Source organism: Lonchura striata, chromosome 9 (genome assembly GCF_050655825.1).
Source record: "Lonchura striata isolate lonStrDom1 chromosome 9, ASM5065582v1, whole genome shotgun sequence".
Lineage (NCBI taxonomy): Eukaryota > Metazoa > Chordata > Aves > Passeriformes > Estrildidae > Lonchura > Lonchura striata.
This window is the reverse complement of record NC_140711.1, coordinates 27338102-27355993: the sequence shown is the minus strand read 5'-3', so window position 1 is coordinate 27355993 and position 17892 is coordinate 27338102. Positions and strand designations below refer to the sequence as shown.

At 48.2% G+C, this 17892-nt stretch overlaps 1 protein-coding gene across 1 annotated transcript; it reads right to left on the bottom strand.

Moving 5' to 3' along the window:
* Positions 1 to 1747: 1747 nt before the first annotated feature.
* Positions 1748 to 15947, bottom strand: SLC2A2 (solute carrier family 2 member 2). Its single transcript, XM_021548212.4, has 11 exons — positions 13880 to 15947; positions 13172 to 13267; positions 12406 to 12662; positions 11771 to 11895; positions 10956 to 11071; positions 10266 to 10428; positions 9653 to 9840; positions 8687 to 8791; positions 6462 to 6563; positions 5843 to 6046; positions 1748 to 5668 (listed from the first exon to the last, which is right to left on the bottom strand). Exons 1-11 carry the CDS (start codon positions 13892 to 13894, stop codon positions 5477 to 5479), a joined length of 1563 nt encoding a protein of 520 aa, XP_021403887.3. The 5' UTR covers positions 13895 to 15947; the 3' UTR covers positions 1748 to 5476.
* Between the last annotated feature and the right edge of the window lie 1945 nt (positions 15948 to 17892).

The window sequence follows — 17892 nt, the reverse complement described above, 5'->3', positions numbered from 1 at the left end:
AGCAGAACCTGGGACATCCTGTTAAGTGTTTTAACATGTGCAGTGTGTGCTTGTTTACCTGCAAATTGTGTGACCATTTGCACATGCTCTAGGGCTTTTTATCTTCTAAAAAAACACTTTATGAGAAAACGACCAACTGTTCTGAACCCAAACCGGGGCTTAGCCTGGGGCAAGCATTACTAATGACTTCTTTTCCCTCAAGTATCAGTTGATAAATTTGGCTGGTTTCCCACAATTAACAGATTAACTTTTAATTACTTGAGAGATCTTCTGGGCTAAATCAAGTGTTTTTACTAAAGAGCGCTGCAGAGGATATTTATTTTTTCAGACCCAAAACAAATATTCCAAGACACCCTTTATTTGGGATTCAATAAAAAACATTGGAAATCCAATCCATCAGTTATTGCCTGCAGGTATCGTTCCTTTGTCTAGATCAACATTAATTTTCTAAAGTGCAATTCTTGATAGTATTAATGTGATTATCCCACTTTTCTATACAAGAACAGCAACCTGATTCAAAACATATTTGCAAATAAAATGCCTTGGCCTTTCACATTTAAAGGTGTTTTTTTCCAGTATTGCACAGCTGGATCACACACCTTTTCTCTCAAGTAGGAACAGAATGTTATCAAATTTTTCTTCTCCTATCTGTGTCTTTAAGAAGTGAAGAGGGACTAGAAAACTTCTGGAAGATTTAAACTTAGTGAGCTGTGTCTGTTCTCAGTTGTGTCCTGGAGAAGTGTCTGATGCCATAAAGTGTCTCATCAAAGCCCAGCCTCGAGAATATGCATTTCAGCCAGTGCTGGGGTAAGCATTCCACCTTGTTTCCAGCAACATCTCACCTGTTTCCAGCTGGCCCTTGAAAGGCAGGAGGTGGTGTTTACACCCCTGGGCCGTGGGGTCAGGTCACACGATTAGAAATACCAGGTCATGAGCAGAGTGGTGTAAACAACCCTGTTCCAACCTGAGCAGAGCCTCTGTTTCAGCTGCTGAGCTGACTTCCCTGGGATCCCACCGTGTCCTGACAGTTGGGGTGAGGCTTCACACTGGCTTGTGGGCACAGCCTTGAGCAGGGGGACCTGAGAGAAGCTGTGGGTCAGTGATCCCACTCCACAGGACAATGCCACGCTCAGCAGGCCCTCGGAGCTCCTCAGTACAGTGTGTCTGTGTTGCAGGAGTGGGGTCAGGGACCCTCTGTAGTGACCTTGCCATAGGCACCCACTCTGCTCCGGGCACTGCTTTAGTCCTGCAGTTCTCCGGCTGCTTCCCGTGCTGAGCCCATGCTGGAATGCCCAGGGAATCACCCTGGGCACACGCTGGGGATCAGAGGCAAGCGGTGACAGTGCAGTGACACTGTGAGCTAGCAGGAACCACTGTAATTGTAACTTCCTCACAGGGAAGAAGGAAAGCACAAAGTAACTCCAGCTGTTCCCTCCTCCTGGGGCTGCAACAGTGCTGGAGCAGTGATGTTCCACCCTGACCTGCGGGGTCCTGAAGTTTATCACTCAGGAGCCACTCTCTCTCCTGAACAGAGTGCAGGGAGGCAAAACGCCGGACACTCCCCAAGCCTCGGGTCTGCAGTTGTATCTACAGCCTATAAAATTTAAGAACTGCTGATCTGCAGCCAGGATTTATTGCCCCAGTGCTGGGGAGGAGATTCCTGCCCTTTCAGCACAGCTACTCAGGCTGTGCCTCTGGGTGAAATTCGCCAGTGTTGCTTCAGGATTTAGTGAAATATTTGAACACATTCAGTTACCCTAGTTTAATCTGATGCTTACACATTTTGCTGTATCCTGATATCCTACCTTGAAATTCCTCAGCTCCCAGAGATTTCCAGTGAAAGATAAGGACATTGAACACCTCAGAATATTTATCATACCTCAAAGAACTTATCCCTGCATAAGTAATACTTGGGTTAGCTTCATCATTATCAGCTGTTTGACTACAGAGATAGAGGGTAGTGCTTCTCAGTGATGGAAAACAAGTTGAAGTGAGGCAGAAAAACCTGTGATAAATTAGTGTGGAGAGCATTAATGGGGCCAAATGTCCTGAGTTTATTGAATTAGGGAAGTCAAACTAATTTTAAAATTAAACCTAGAGAGTGGGAGACTAGATACTGTTGGCACAACAGAAAAGTCCTAATGGCTGTTGTCTCAGCACATTAGGAAAACACTGTCAAAGCTCTTGCTGACAAGATGCTTTCTCAGGGATTATTAATTATATTGCATTATTAGCCAGGCATGGTATGAAAACATGTTTAGCATGTTACTAAAATGCAATGACCATTTAGCTAATAAGTTTGACTTGGTCTTTTAAATTTTCTTAATGATTAGCAACTTAGTAAAACTGTAATGGTGAGAGATAAAAATAATGATTCAACAAGCTGTGTCTCAAGAACAAGTTTTAACTGGAACTTGGATGTAGCAAGGACAGATAAAGTGTACAGTCCTAATTATCAGCCTGATGGGACGAGACAAAAGTAAACATATAGTCAGATTTAACTAACTCTAATGACCCCATCCTATGCTGGCATATGGTTAAAGTGCTCTTGTAACAGTAAAGCCCAGCTTGATCCTTCACTGCAGCCATGGGGAGGACAAAGGGCCAGCAATGCCTTACTCTGTCCCAGGCTGAAAGGAATAAACTCCCTTACCTTCCACATAGCAGCTGCTGCAAGGAAACACAGGTTGAGACTCCATTTTCCTTAGGTGCCTTTGAACCCCCAGACGGCTCTTCCAGGAAGTTCAGTGTTGTAACCGTGGGCAATATTAATATTGTGGGCTTTGTTAAACTGATTTATGTGTTGCACTATAGTAACTGAACTGGGCTTTCTATTGTCATTCACCAGTGACACAGGAAAACCAGGACTGACTGCTCAATGTTGATCAATAAGGCCCCTCACTGCTGAGCTGCTGGCAGAGTCACTGATGCCCCCCCCCGCAATAGCAAAAAACTTAGCAGAATTTTAGGAAATAAATTTATACGCCCTGTATGATCACAGGGAATCCAGCCTGACTGGACCCTCAGAGCAGCAGCAAATCTGCTTTGAACCTCGCTTCTCCCCAAATGCTCCTCCTGCCTCTCGTGCCTACAGAGGCCCCAGCACCAGGTTTTAGGCTGCACCAGCCCCATGCAAGCAGAGGTGCTTCACAGTGGGAGTGAAGTGGGCAGTGTGGACAGCTGGGGCCAGACACTGGCACCCCTCCAGTCAGGGTTCATCCAGCCCAAAGCCAGCTGCCACGGCTCCAGGGCTACCTCCAACCCCAAGTCTCAGCTCTGGACCACCTGTTTCAAAGGGATTTAGCTGAGGGCTTGCACAGCTTTTACCACCTGTGGAGCAAATGTGTCCTGCTCGAGAAATAGCTCCCATCTGGTATTGGATGTATGTCTGAGATGTACAGGGAGGGAAAAACAGCAGCACAAGCCATCTCATGCCATAGATGTTGTTCATCTTTTATCTAACAGACCTAGATAATAATGCTGATAGCAAGAATCCTCTTTTTTAATCCTTTTTGTACATTCAGATGATCCATTATATTTAACTTATGGTAAACATAGCCAGTGGAGAGCTCCTGAGCCTGCCGTGGCTGTTGGTGTCACCTGAGGGGACCTGTGTGCAGCACACAGAGGGACAGCTCGACACAGACCTGTGCCCCAGCTCTGCTGCTCTCTTCCCATCCCTAGCCTGGGATCTGGTTCCAGCAGCCCTGCACACCCCGTGTCAGAACCAGGTCACCCACCACTGCAGCACATGACAGCACTGACCCAGTTCTCCTCTAGTTAAATCCCAGCAGTCACTCCAGCAAAGCCTTTGGTGCAATCTTACTGCTTCAGTGCACACAGGCATTTCTGCCAGTGGACCTTGTGGCTGCACTTCCCATCACTTGGAAGAGACCAGAGTGTGCTGTAGGGTCTTAATACCAAGACAGTAAATTCTACACAGGAAAAAAAGTTCAGGCACATAGAAAGGAGCATGAACCTCCCCTAAAACCAAACCCATAGCAGCACTGTGATCCTCCTCAGATCATCTATTTTGTGCTTTTCATTATGCTCTATCCTGTTACATTTTGGCTACTGCTTCACCAGCAGCCACGGTGAGCACACAGTGACCAAGCAATGCCAGTGTTTCACCTGTAAATAAATAATGGGTTTCTACCCTGAGAAAGTTGCTAAAAAGTAACCTGGTATCACAACAAGGAACATGCAAATCTTAAGCAGAGAACAGGCCTTTACAATGGTTCCAAAATATGCCCCCAAAAAAGGAAGAAGAATCCTTGGAGTTTGATTCTGCCACATAAAAATGTCTCATAAAGAAGCAAAAGGAGCACAAACAAGACTGTGGAAATGGCATGACCTCCTGCTTGCACACTATCTTGACTGAACACATCCAGCCAGCAAAATGCTAAGTGATGCAAAATGGGAGTTAGGTAAGTGGCACCTTCCAGTTAACCTTCCAATACCCATTTCTTCTTTCAGTCATCATTAATTGTTACTCAATGAGCAGCCTGAGCCTTTGGCTGGACCTGGAGCCTGTAGGTCTTGAACACTGTATGAAAGGAAGGGAAGGAAGGTACAGATGGGGAAGGAGGTGCCCTGGCAATGGTCACACCATGGAAGGGGTAGCAGCAGGGCTCAAGTCTCCTTACATGGAGGCCAAGAGTGCCCAGGCCTTTTGTGTGGTCAGTGTTGTGCTGTGCCTTGTACTGCAGCTGGGAGAAGGGGGAGAGGCTTCCTGGGAGGAAAGAGAGAACTAAATAATTTGGCTGAAATGTAGGAAAAGTGCCCATCAGCCCAGCCGCAGTTTCTAAGATTCTCAAAAAAATTATTGCAACTGAGTAAAATCTTACGAGATCAGACAGCATTTCCATAATGCACAGATAGCAAAGCATGGGAAAGTACATCCCAACCAGTTCAGGTGGGATCCACCTCTTCCTCTGTAGAACCAAGAGTAAGGGGGTGTTTGCTCCACCTGTTTTCCTTAGCACCTGAGGTGATCAGTGCTGTGTGCTGGTAGCACAACTGCATGAGCAGTTGGATTTTAAAGGCACCAGGTCACTCAGCAAAATGAAGCAGAGAGATGGGAATAAAAAAGTGAAAACATGAGGCTGCAGCATCAGCCAGCCCCTCTTTCCTTCATTTCAGCTAAGAGACAGCCCTGCTCAATGCCATCTGGTAAGATCACTGTCCCACTGGGCTCTTCCAGAAGGGCATTGAGATGGGCATGTACCGTACTCCTCCTGTCCCTTCCCTAGGTCTTCCTGCAGCCCAGCTGTCCCAAGTGTCTCAGAGGAAAATTCCAGGTTAGCACCTGTGGCAGGGTGGTGTGAACCACAGCAGCCAGAAGAAATCCAATGGATGGGTCCTCTTGGTCTGCCAGCTGCAAGGTTTTTGTGAAATGAGACTTTTGCCCAACATTCTTCCCATGGTGCCTGAAGGAGGTGCATGCCCCGTCCCTCCTTTCTGGGTGCATGAATGTCTATGCCTCCTCGCTGCGTCGCAGGTCTTGCAGCTCAGTCATGGCTTTGGCCGAGAGCTTCTTGCGGCGGAACACAGCTGCAATCTCCTCAAAGGACTTACCTTTCGTCTCCGGTACTTTGAAGTGTGCAAACAGGAAGAAGATGAGGAGCAAACCCGCAAAGATTGCAAACACATATGGTCCACACAGATCCTGCAGTGGGAGAGTGAGAATGGGGAGACCCACCATCAGCACCACAGGGATGGCTTCCCCTTCCTACCCTAGCTGGCTGAGGTGCCCAGCCAGACTAGGGCACGGAGATCTGGGAGGCACATTCACATGGGATCGTGCCAGTCATTTATTTGTATGATTTAAGAGGATTCTTACTGCTATGTACTGGAAACACATTCCCACGATGAAGTTGCAGGCCCAGTTGCAGAAGCCGGCGACAGCGATGGCGGCAGGGCGTGGGCCCTGGCTGAACAGTTCAGCTACGATAAACCAGGGGATGGGCCCAGGCCCCACTTCGAAGAAGATGACGAAGAGGAAGATTGCAACCATGCTGACATAGCTCATCCAGGCAAACTGGCTCTGCAAGAAGTTGGTGTTATAGTCCCAAAGTAACTCTCATTAATTATCAATAATTACTTTATTTAGGCTTCTTTTTCAGAAATTCCTTTCTATTCAGACAAAGGGGAGCTGGACATGAATAATTAAGGTTTTAAACTCTTGTGCCAGGTACTGGCTGGACATTTGATGCCAGCATTGCTGCCTGGAGGAGTTCACAGCAATCAGCTCAGCTGTTACTTTGAGCCCTCTCCTTACCTGCAGCTCAGCCAAATGATGCAGAATGCCACCCTTTAATAACCAGGGTGTTCAGCAAAGGAGTCCACACCTTATTTGCTTTTTAATCTTGACAGGGGCTTGCAGCAATGGTTTGGGCTGACTTTGATGGGATCTTCTTTTGTTTTCAAACCAGGGAGAAAAAATGGAGAGAAATCCTTACCAGGAGCACAAGCCCAACTGTCATGGCCACGGCGCTGATTAACATGCCCATCAAACCTGCCAGGAACAGGGACCGCCTGCCCGCCTTCTCCACCAGAAAGACCTGTAGAAACACATGCAGGAGCTCAGTGTCCAGCACCACCACTCTCAGGATCAGGTCCATTAGCCATAACTGACCTGTTACCACTGCCACACTTTTGCTCTTTTGTTCTTTGGCTCTTTTAGCTCTAGTGGTACAGATTTATGTGCTGATTTCCAAGTGTCAGAAACTCTGCTGGCAGCTGCTGGGGAGCTTGACTGAGCAGTCACCCTGCCAAGGGCAAGGCAAAGGCATACACACTCAGAGCCCATGCATTTCCAAGCTCTCAGGACTTCCCACCATTCCTACACATGAATTGCTGACTGTGGACTTTCTCTCCCCTTTCTTTTTTTCCTCCAGGAACTAAAAACTTACTAGGTCTGCATTCGTTTGAAATCAGGTTTCAAAATGTAGCACAATTCAGGTCATGTCATGGGCCATTGCACCTTGCCTGTCCTAAAGCAGGGATAGTTGTGTAGCAGCTGCAGTCGGGATTTTTTTGTCCAATCACTCCCAGACTCGTTTTGCTTTACTGGTAGCCACAAAGCTTAGTTTACTCCTTCTCAGCTCCTCTTGGTGGACTCCAGTCATGTCACCCAGTTTCTAACAGATACCTGAGTCTGTACCAGACACCTGACCCGGTGGGGAGCTGTAGTTGCCTCCAGAGGACAGTACAGCTGTCCTGGCCTAGCCATGCAGCAGTCTCTGAGGCTGCCCACTCCTTCCCCTCTGCTTGAAAGGACACCAGCAGCTCCAGCTTTGCTGCCATTACAGCCACGATTTACACTTCCCAGAGACCATCTTTTGCTGGAGGCAGTTCATGTGCTGACATGTGAAGTTGCAGAGGATGAGTCTCTGCTCCCTTCTCCCCTTGCCAAGGTCCACCCAGCTCTCAGCACTTCTGCCTTTTGATCGGGGTCTGTCATTCATTGACAAAAGCAGGTAATTTTTAAGTGTTCATGGACAAAAGAAGCCAAGAGCAAATGCCCAAGGCTGCAAGTACCACAGCCTTGGGGTGGAGATCGAATTGCAGGACACCCTCCATGCTGAAGAAAGGCTTCTTCCAGCTGCACACCTCTGTGCTTCATTTCACAATAAACATCACATTTTCTCCTCATGGGACCTACAACGGGCTTTCCCTAAGGCAGGTTTACTCCAAGATGTCCTCTCTCACACATACTGGAGAACAAGTGGTTTAGGTTGGAAGAGACCTTAAAAATAATGTAATTTCAGCCCCCTGTCATAGGCAAAGACACCTTCCACAAAACCAAACCTGGTCTTGGACAGTCAGGGATGGGGCATCCACAACCTCTCTAAAAAACCTGTGCCAGTGCCTCACCACCCTCACAGACAAGAATTTCTTTATAATATCTAATAAAATCCTCCTCTCTGTCAGTTTAAAATTGTCTCCTTGTCCTAAATCTCTTGGAGCTGTGTATTTCTGCCTTGCAGTCCTGCATCATGTTGGTGAAAGTTCTTTACTCCCTAAATCTCTAGAGAGATATGAGGGAAATAGGCCTGGCATTTCCTGATCTTATATTAATGGCCACTTTATAAAACTAATTGCCAGCTGATGGGAATTGTGTTAATCCTCTCAGGAGAGAGACAAATGAAGGGAAGGCCTGTGGAAACAGAACCACCCTTTTATTGCTGCAGAGCCCTGCATAGGTAAGATGAGGATAGGTGCTGGATTACTTTTATTACTGTGGAATAGCCTTTGTATATCACTTGTGCAGGTGCTATGTACACACAGAAAACTGTTTGAAAGATAACAGGTAAGAGCAGACTGGGAGATGGTGACTTCCCCACCAGAGCCCCCATCCCCTGCCAGCTCCCTGGGGAAATAGGACCTGCAGAATTGCAGTCTTGAGGGTAACTTTTCTTTTGGGGGGAAATGCAGGGTTTTCAAAGCTGCCCTGAACACAGTGGTGCAGTTTCCACTCACAAGGCATTTAGCAGTGCTGATCAATAGCCACGTGCTCTATGTCAAGGCTTGAATTTTCGAATTAAACTTGCCCAGGGAATGATTTTTCCCTGTAAGGTGTCCTGCAATACTGCAAATCCCAGCTCCAGGATAAAATCATGTTTCAAAACCACACTGTACCTTATGTGTCTTTGTAGTCCAGGGGGCAGAAGTATTTACTTACAGAGATAACAGTGAAGACTGTGTTCACCACTCCAACACCGATGGTTGCATAAACTGGTTGGTCAACTCCAGCTCTCTCGAAAATGTTTGTGGAGTAGTAAAAGATCTATCAGAATACATCAGGATGAAGGATTAGGCAACAGGGCTGTTGAAACTTTTTGTTCTGATGAGGGAAGAGTTGCACTTGCTTGGCTGAGATGTGGCGTAATTTAATTATGATTAATTTTTCAACTTTTAATGGCTTGTTATAATAATTAAAGCTGAACATTTCATAGGAGCCTGAGGGAGTTAAAAATTCTGTTGAAATTCCCCTCTTGAGCTACTGCATTTGCACATTAAATCTGTTTTCTTCTATGTAGTCTATGTTTAATCTTAAAATCCAGATCACCAGCACTGAGCACTCAAGATATCTTAGTATGGTCGAGTTTTACATTAATTTTAAAATATTCTCATTGCAATGACTCCTATTTCTTTCTTCTCTCCAAGAATAAGGTGATTCCTTTCTGGTGAGAGTTAAGGACAGGAGGTCAAGGGTGGCTGGTGGATGGGGTGGGCATGGTCTGGAGCCAGGTAGGCTGGGCATCCCTGTGTGCTCCTTAATGCTTCTGGGTGTCAAATTGTGATTTCTAGTATTCCAGGAGGTGATACAAAAATTGTTTAGCTAAAACCAGCTAGGAAATAGTGATTCTGGGATGAGCATGATGTCATTAAAGAGAGCAAACTGCTGACAGACTTGGGTAGGGGAGGGCCATGGGAGGGCTCAGCATGGGCCTGCTGGTTTTGTGCTGGACTCCCTCCCACCCTTCTCCCCTCCTGCCCTCCCAGAGTCAGCTTGGCAGGGACCCAGGAGCCCACAGCAGCCATGGGAAAGTGTTCTTCTATGTCTGCATGGCTTGGATGGAGCCAAAGCTGCCTTTTCATACTCAGCATGGATCACTTGAGAGACAAACATTTTGGGGAGACTCACCGCATTGATTCCCGAGAACTGCTGGGATATTTGCACCATCAGTGCCACGATGACAGCTTGCCTGTACTTGGAAGAGGTGAAAAGCTGTCTTATGGAGACTTTCTTTTCACTAGCAGCTTCTTGCTTTTCCTTTTCCATCTCTTCAATCTCTTTCATTGGATCACAGTTTCCTCTAAGCCTTTTCAAATCTTAGGTAAAAAAAAAGATTGATATTTTATTTTCAATGGTAGGTAAGTTGTATGTGTATGGACAAGAATCTCTTTAGGCAAAACTCAAGGTAAGCCAAGCACATGGACAGCTGCATCCTCTTGCTCTGAGGGTTCCTATGGCACATCCGAGGATGCAGCAGGGTGCATCTGCTTAGGGCCAGCAGCACATCACTCTGCAACAGCCCTGAGATCACTCTCAAGCCTCATCTCTCAGCAGTGCTCTTGGTCCCATGCAAATGTCTCAATAGTTTTTGATCCAGAGCTAGTTTGTATCTTAGCAGCTCAGAGCATGAGATGGAACAACCACAGTCACACGTGAGTCCTCAACCAGGCTTTTCCTTCTCTGTTTTGCACTATGTAAAGTATAAAAGCAACCCTAGGCAAGCCCAGAATATCTTCCTTACTTTTTTTAGCTTCCTCCACCTTCCCCAGTTTGATGTAAAGATATCGGGGGCTCTCAGGGCACAGTAAGAGCAGGAAGAACTGCAGCAGGGCAGCCACGCCAGACAGACCAAGGAGCAGGGGCCACATCTCGTCATTGCCCAGAAGAAAGTCTAGTCCAAGGATCTGGAATAATTGAGGCATATTTGAATGGATCATTTTGCACCCTAAGAAGAGAAAGCAATTGACCACTGTGGTGTTCTGAAGTGACAAGCTGGGGAAAAACTAGAGGCAAATACCAACACTTTTTCTGGATGTTGGTTTTCTGTATACTTATGTGCCCATCTGTTGTGTAACTGGGACTTGTGCCATGGTGGGCAATACTGGTAGGGGCTTTGGGCTCCCTACTTCCCTGATGAAGCTATTTTTGAGAACCTGATTATCAGGTTCAGGATCCAGCCTGACACTGATGAGGTGCTGAAAACAATTCTTCAGGGAGATAAGAAATTGTTTGCAGAAGTATCTTATTTCTTGGGGAGCTGTCTTTGTTAAGACACCTCTTACTGAAGGCAGGGGTTTAACCCCATTAAAACAGATTGGTTTGCACACTCCTTCAGTTTTGGGGTGGAACGGTGAATAATAGCTCAGTATATCATTATGGTCTTCCTATTTTCTGAAACACCCTCTCTGGATGTGTGTGTTTTCCTGCTTACCTGGCTGAAGAGGATACCCGTGACGATCGCGAGCTGGTGCAGCGTCCCCAGCGCTCCTCGAAGGGCGGTGGGAGAGACCTCGCTGACATACATGGGCACGAGTCCAGAGGAGAGCCCTGCACCGAGCACACGTGGGTGTCACCTCTTCTAGACAAGGCTCAGCAACCAGCAGAAACCACTTCCCAAATGGGAAAGGAAGATGGAGCCTGTGTGCTGCACCCACACCCCACCAAGCCCCTCACGCCTGGCTGGGAACCACCTGCACCTTGGAAAGGTGCCGGGATGTCCCTGCATTGGGGAACCTTTCTACTTGAACACACATGTCAGAGCACAGAGCAGGGATTATCTGCTGGGAGAAGTTATCACAGGGCAAAGAGCCTTCTTAAAACTTGCCTTGAAACCTCAGTATAAAAAGCTGTTATTTCCAAGCTGATTCAAATGTAATTCTCAATTATTTGCTGGCTATATTCTTTTTGTGGGCAGAGTGGTCCTGTGCTCTCTGTCTAGGGAATCTGTTAACCAGCCTGGCTAGTGGTGTGCTCTTACAACAGCCACCAGCAAGATCCATCCTCGAGATACAGAGGGACCTGCTCCTTTCAGGATGTGTAAAATGAAGATATGATGGGGCCAACCCAAACACTTCTGGGAAAGATCCTAGATCAAGAAGGGCAGACATAGAAAGAAGAGGGAAATTCCCACCTGTGAAACCCTTTCTGAACTAAGAAAAGGATTTAAAAAAAAGGGAAACTCTGAACTGCAGCCCTGGACAGACTACCAAGGAGCTGCTTTCAGTGGCTGACCCAGGCTGGACTCACCGCAGTACAGCCCCGTGACTGCTCTCCCAGAGATGATGAGGATGTGGGATGGCCCAAATTTCGCCAGCCCCATGAGAAGGTTCCCAGCAATGGAGAGGATGTTCACCACCAGCATGGCTTTCACTCTGCAAGGCAGCAGCAGCACAGCTCCTCTGGCACCTCACTCAGCCAAAGCAGCCATTGCAACACACAAGAGGAACTGTGAAGTCACTTAATCAGTACTACAGGGAAAAACAATGATAGCAGGCACTGCAAAATACAGGGACCAGGGAACAATCAAAGTAGTTAAAATTATATTATAAATGATACTTTACATCCTGTGCAAATATCATGCAGATGTCTTCCTCTTCCCTTTGCCATGGAAAGAAAAGGGGGAATTCAGTACTTAATCTAGGCTGCTCATTAGCTGCTGTCTGAAATACTGAAGTTGCAATAAAATGTCCGATTTGTAACAGGATTTTAAAAAGCCCAACCTCTGTGATGGTTGAAACAGTATTTTGGAAATTGGGAGGGTTATTTTTCCTTTTTGTCCTAAACTGCTGAAAACAACACAAATTGTATTTCTAGAGGGAGGAAACAGTTCTATGGGAAGGGTTTGGGCTGTGGCACAGTCAGAGCACACACGAGCCTCTCACCTCCCGAGGCGGTCGCCGATCCAGCCCACGGTGAAGGAGGAGACCATGCCACCGATGGCGAACACGGACACGGACAGGGACCAGTACATGGTGAGGATGTGTGGGGAGGTAGCAGGGTCCTCGCTGATGCCAGCTGGGGGTGGGAATGTGCCCTCTGTGCCAGCCTGGAGGAACGTGCCATCCTCCCCAGAGGCATTGGTGGTGTATGTGTCCGGGGAGACAATGCCCAGCACGCGCCCGTAGTGTGCTTCTATCACCTGTGACAGGTAAAGAAGAAAAACACCATCAGCTCAGATCTATAACCACCCCAACCCCTGTTTTGGATTTTATTCTGCCTCAGAAAAAGATTTGCATTGCAGGCTCTGCAGGGATAAAATCTTGGGGTCCCTCAGCTCCACGACACCCAGACCCCAGCAGGGAGGGGCCACGAGGGCAGGCACAAAGCATTCCCCGACCCGGGCTGGGCTGAGCAGGGTGTTTGAATTTGGCACCGGATTTGCGGAGGGGTGCAGCCCCTTGGCTTGGGCACAGGGACCATGTTGCAGTGGGGACAGCTCCAGAACCCCACTCCTTTCCCTGGGGAAGTGTCAATGGAGGGTCCTGGCTGTGTTCTCACCCCACTGCCCTGTTGTGGGGGCTTTGTTCTGTGGGAGAAACTGCCTGGGAAGGGACAGAGTCCTCCAGAGGGCTTCTGCAAAGGACAAACGCCCTGGCTGCCCCGAGGCCGTAGTTCCTTGGCCATGCACAGCTTGAGAACTCAACTTACCTTCTGGGGGGCGTTAATGACCCCCAGGCTGTAGCCATACTGAAAGAAGCCCAACACTGCAGTGAAGACGGAGAGGACCAATGTTCCCGTGAGGTGCTGGGGCAGGAAGCAGAGAACAACCTCATCATACTGTCCTAGCAGTGCCAAAACTGGGGGAGGGCTGCATCCCACCCCGATCCCAGGGGACTCCTCTGCCCAGCTGGCTGGGACAGTGGCATCCAGGGATGCTGCTGCAGCAGCACAGGTGGTTGGCTTGCTCCAAAGGAGAAGGAAAGCCCATGGGCACAGGCAAGATCAGGCCCCCAGGGCAGAGTGGTGTTGCCCTACAATGGCAGTCCAGCTCTCCCTGCTCCACTGCCCATCCTGGCCCTGGAGCTCGTGGGAACCAAAGCTCTGCCCAGTAGAGCAGTGCAAGAAACAGAGCAGCAGCAGTGTGTTGTTCCCCATCCCCATCCCTGGAGCACAGCAGCTGGGAAAAAAACATCAAAAGGGTGTTTTTCAGCAGTGCTGCTTAAAGCATTTCTTCCTTCCATCACAGTTAAAGTTATCCAATGAGCCAACAGAGCTCTTAAAAATAAAAATAGCCTCTTGACTCTTTTCCCCTTTGCCCCTATTTTGGCAAGGGATTTCTCAGTGCTAGGGTCCTGCAGAAATTCTAATAATTTCACTAGAAAGTCTAGTGCAAGAATATCAGAGAGCCATGATTACCTTCTCTGTCTGCATATTCCTTTTCTCATCCACCCCGCAGCTCCTCCGCTCTCCTTCTGGGAACAGCCACTGTCCTGGGCTGCAGAGCAAGGTGAGGGCAGGGAAGGAAGGACAGCAGAGCTGGGATGGAGGCAGGAAAACGGGCTGGTGCTTGGAGAGATGGGACTATATCAACTCTGGAGTTAATGAGAAACCCAAGTCTTCCACGCATTATTTGGCCACTGCTCAGCTCAAAGCAGGCCCCACCAATCCCCGTGTTTGGGACACACACGAAACAATGAGAGACCTGCAAAGACGTAGATTGGGTCTGGAAAATTCAAATTATCCAGCTGCAGGGCTGGTCTGGGGCTGTCCCTCAGCTGAACAGTTGGGAATGGGACGTGCCAGGGGCTTGAGCCTGTTTTGAGATGCCCAACACCTACCTTGGCTTCTGTGCGGGGTGTGCATGTCACATCACAATCCTCTTGCTGAACCGGGGAGAAGAAACCTCTCCAGCACATGTAGCAAAGCAACAAGAAAATGACTAAGAGTTTTATTTAAATAGCATTTAGCACCTGCTTTAATATATATTCCTGTGTGTATATCACATAGGGAGCCTCATATAAACACAGATGTGTGCAGGTCTCTCTGTGTAGCCATACACAGACACCTGCATACACAGAGTCCCCTCAGCAGGCAGCTCTAATGCCTGTACACACCTATCAGAGCAGATTGCTGTGTGTGTATATGGACATAGAACACAACAAAATTACCCAGAATGTTACAGTAAAAGAGGCTTTCATTAAAAATCCTACAGTGGTGTGAACAGTGAACCTTTCAGCACCACCAGCTGATGGCTGTGGCTGGTATCCAAATATTGTGGATTCTGGGAAATACTGCCAATGCTGCCGAATACTACTGCTGCTGCCAAATATTTTTGCGTTAGCTCACACGGCTTTCACGAACTTTGCACATCTGCACAGGCTGGTCTGAGCTGGTCTTGCTCAGGCTTGGGATTCGCTGTCCTTGACGTGGTCAGAGAGAGGAGCTGCAGGGCTGGGGTGGGCGGGGGGACAGTGGCATCCTTAGCGACAGCAGACCGTGCCAAAGTCTGAGTCAGCCTGGAAGGTGATTAATGCTGATTAAAGTCATTATCTTCCAGATCAGCCCCTGATGTGTCCGGCAGCCAGGCTACAGCACTTATTGGATGATGCTCTCAGTCAGCCAGGCTTCACATGGGCACAAAATGTACTTTCTACAGAAGAAGAGCAAGGGAAAAAACAACAAAGAGACTGTAAGACCACTAATCTTTGCACTGGTCTCCAGTAAAGTAAAACTTTAACTGGGAGAGGAAAGTTCATTACATTAAGCAGGCTTTGATTCCAGCCACAGCACCTGCATTCCCCTCCAAGCCTGGTGTAGTTGTGACAGGAAGGGCCCCAAGGCTGAGCTTTTTAGTTTTCCCTAATGTTTGTCCTTCCTGCTGAGATCTTTGCCAATGGTGCTTGTTTGCTCGCTGTGTGTGGATACCCAGGCATTTACAAGCAGTTTCTTTGCATTGCAGTTAAATACCTTCACAATGGGACTGTCAGGATTTGACAACTACCAGGCTGCTAAAGCTGGAATCAGAAAACAAATGGGGGCCCTGACCCAAGACCAAACCTTCAGGCACTGTGAAAACCTTGGCAGGACAGATGTCCCCCTCCAAGATTCCCATGTACCCCTCAGGGATCCCCATCCTATTGCAGGTGCCTGGCATAAAGAGGGTGATGCTTTCCCTCCCTATTCTTCCCAGATTACTGGAACAGGAGAGAGCAAAGGCCACCAAGGAGCAGGGTGGCCTTTCCATGCCCACTGCTGCTTAGAGCAGAACCTTCCCATAATCTGGCTTCCTGGGGACGGGGTGTGGAGCAGCTGGGCAGTGCTGGGAGGCATGGGTGAACATCACTCACCTCCCCAGGAGCAGCCCTTCGACTTCCATGAAAACTTTGGATGCCAAAGGCTGGAAGCCCTGCAGCCACACATATGCCTTGGCCAGGTCTGCTGGCAAAAGGAAGGAGTTATCCTGGGGTTTTCCCACCCCTCCCTGGCCCCTCTTACCCTCCCAGTGCCAGGGCTGCCTCACCTCTGCCTTTCAGCCCCTGGCTGGTGCCAGCTGGGCTGTGACACACTCCTCCACAGCTTGGCCCCAGGCAATTTAGTGTTTAACATATTGAACTCTCAGTGGCAGTAACAGACTCCAGACTCTGTGATTCTCTGAACAGGGGGCTGGATGTGGATGTGGTAACTAGCAGAGCTAGCTTTAGGCTGGTCCCGAGGCTCACACATGGGAAAGGTTGGTGAGTAAATCTTCCTCTCACTGCAATCACTTTCCAAAGTGGCTGATTGTCAGCTTGGTAGTGAGAAGCAGTGTTCCTACAGGATAAAGAACCAGGCCTGGCTCCACCAGGATGAATGACCTACCCATCAAATCTCTTGTGCATCTGACAGCCAGTTGTGATCACAGTCCAGAGGGTGCAGAGTGCCACAGCACAGCCCAAAGCAACAGGTGAGCCTGGCCAGGCAGTGTTTAGGTGATGGACAAACAACAGGGTCTGCACTATTGCTAATGCTTTATTTAAATAATAAAGTGCAAGAACTGTGCATAATGTTAGACAGAATTGCCACGCTTATTGCCTGCTCTGTGTTGTGTGTAGTGTAATTGGTAGTGTTGATATCTATGTGTGATAAAAGCAATGGGCTAAAGTTTATGATGGGGTTCTGCTTTTGAACAGCTGAACACTCTTGTCACCTCAGTGCAAGGAATTCAAAGATTCCAGAGGGGCTGTGAGGCTATCCCCAGGTGCTGGGGCAATTTGCACATCTATTTTACTGCTCTGGGTCATTCAAAGACAGCTTTGATGTTAAAAAAAAAGAGGAAAAGTATGCCATAAGCCAAACCAAACCAAACCAAAAAGGCAGATCTGGTCTGCAAGACGCTGGCTCTCTAAGAGCAGGCTGATGTAGCACATCAGTGGCTGGCACAAAACCAAAATTATGTTCACTCATCTCTCTAAGCACATCAGCTGGAGCAAGCACCAGTGCTGGGGCCACATGTGAGACAGCAGCTGAGGCTGATAAAACACATTTAAGAGAGAGAATTTGGTGCATTTACAGCACTGCTGTAAAGATACCAGAGGTTAATGAGCCCCTTCCCACCCCCCAGCTCTGGGTGGTGCAGCATCTCCCAGAAGAGAAAAACTGGGAATCAAACCCAGCAAACCTCTCCAGCTGCAGGTCCCAACTGCAGCACAGGACACAGATGCTGCAGGGCAGCAGCAGCTGTGACAGGCATCCTGTGCCAGGAAATGCATCCTGATTGCTGAGGAATCTCTGCTGGATCTCCTCAGAGCCCTGCTGGGTGGGTGGCTTAGCCCAGACACAGGCAGGGTGTGATATGGAGCTCCAGCCCACTCCTTTGGGAACAGGCAGGTTCAGTCCCTGCTGGCCTGCACGATGCTCACGCTGGCCCCAAGTACAGAGCATCAAATTGTTGCACAAGCAGACCTTAAGTGGGCTCACATTGAGACAATGAACTGCAGCTTAACTTCAACCATGTCCAGCAACCAGTCCAGCTTTGGGGTTGGGGCCAGTGTCACCTGGAGCATCCCTGTTCTGTCCCAAAATACGTAGTGCCAACCCCCAAACCACTGCACAAGAAAAAGGCCATTTGATAATCATTCTGAAACAGGTTTGAAAAGATTAAATTCCCACAAGTAGCTGCTACAGCCTTACCTCTGAGCATCCTTCACCTGGCAGTGGTACCCAGCATCTCCCCAGGGTGGTGGAGCTAACCATGGCCCCTGCATGGCCTCATGCCAGCTCCCAGGGCTTTTCTTCCATTTACCATGACTCATCCCTGAAGTTATACAATTTCATAGCAACTCTATAAATAACTGAATCTGCAACAGGTTCAAGCAACCCCTGCATGCACAGACATTACTGCTTTTTCCTCCTGCGACACTGCACAGCTGAACACATTTCCTTTCCTGGGC

Excerpts from the sequence above, each read along its gene's own strand:
- SLC2A2 (XM_021548212.4), bottom strand. Across the intron at positions 11,072-11,770 it reads AGTCACGGGGCTGTACTGCG|GGCTCTCCTCTGGACTCGTG; the intron begins GTGAGTCCAGCC and ends TGCTCGGTGCAG. Across the intron at positions 9,841-10,265 it reads GGTGGAGGAAGCTAAAAAAA|ATTTGAAAAGGCTTAGAGGA; the intron begins GTAAGGAAGATA and ends TTTTTACCTAAG.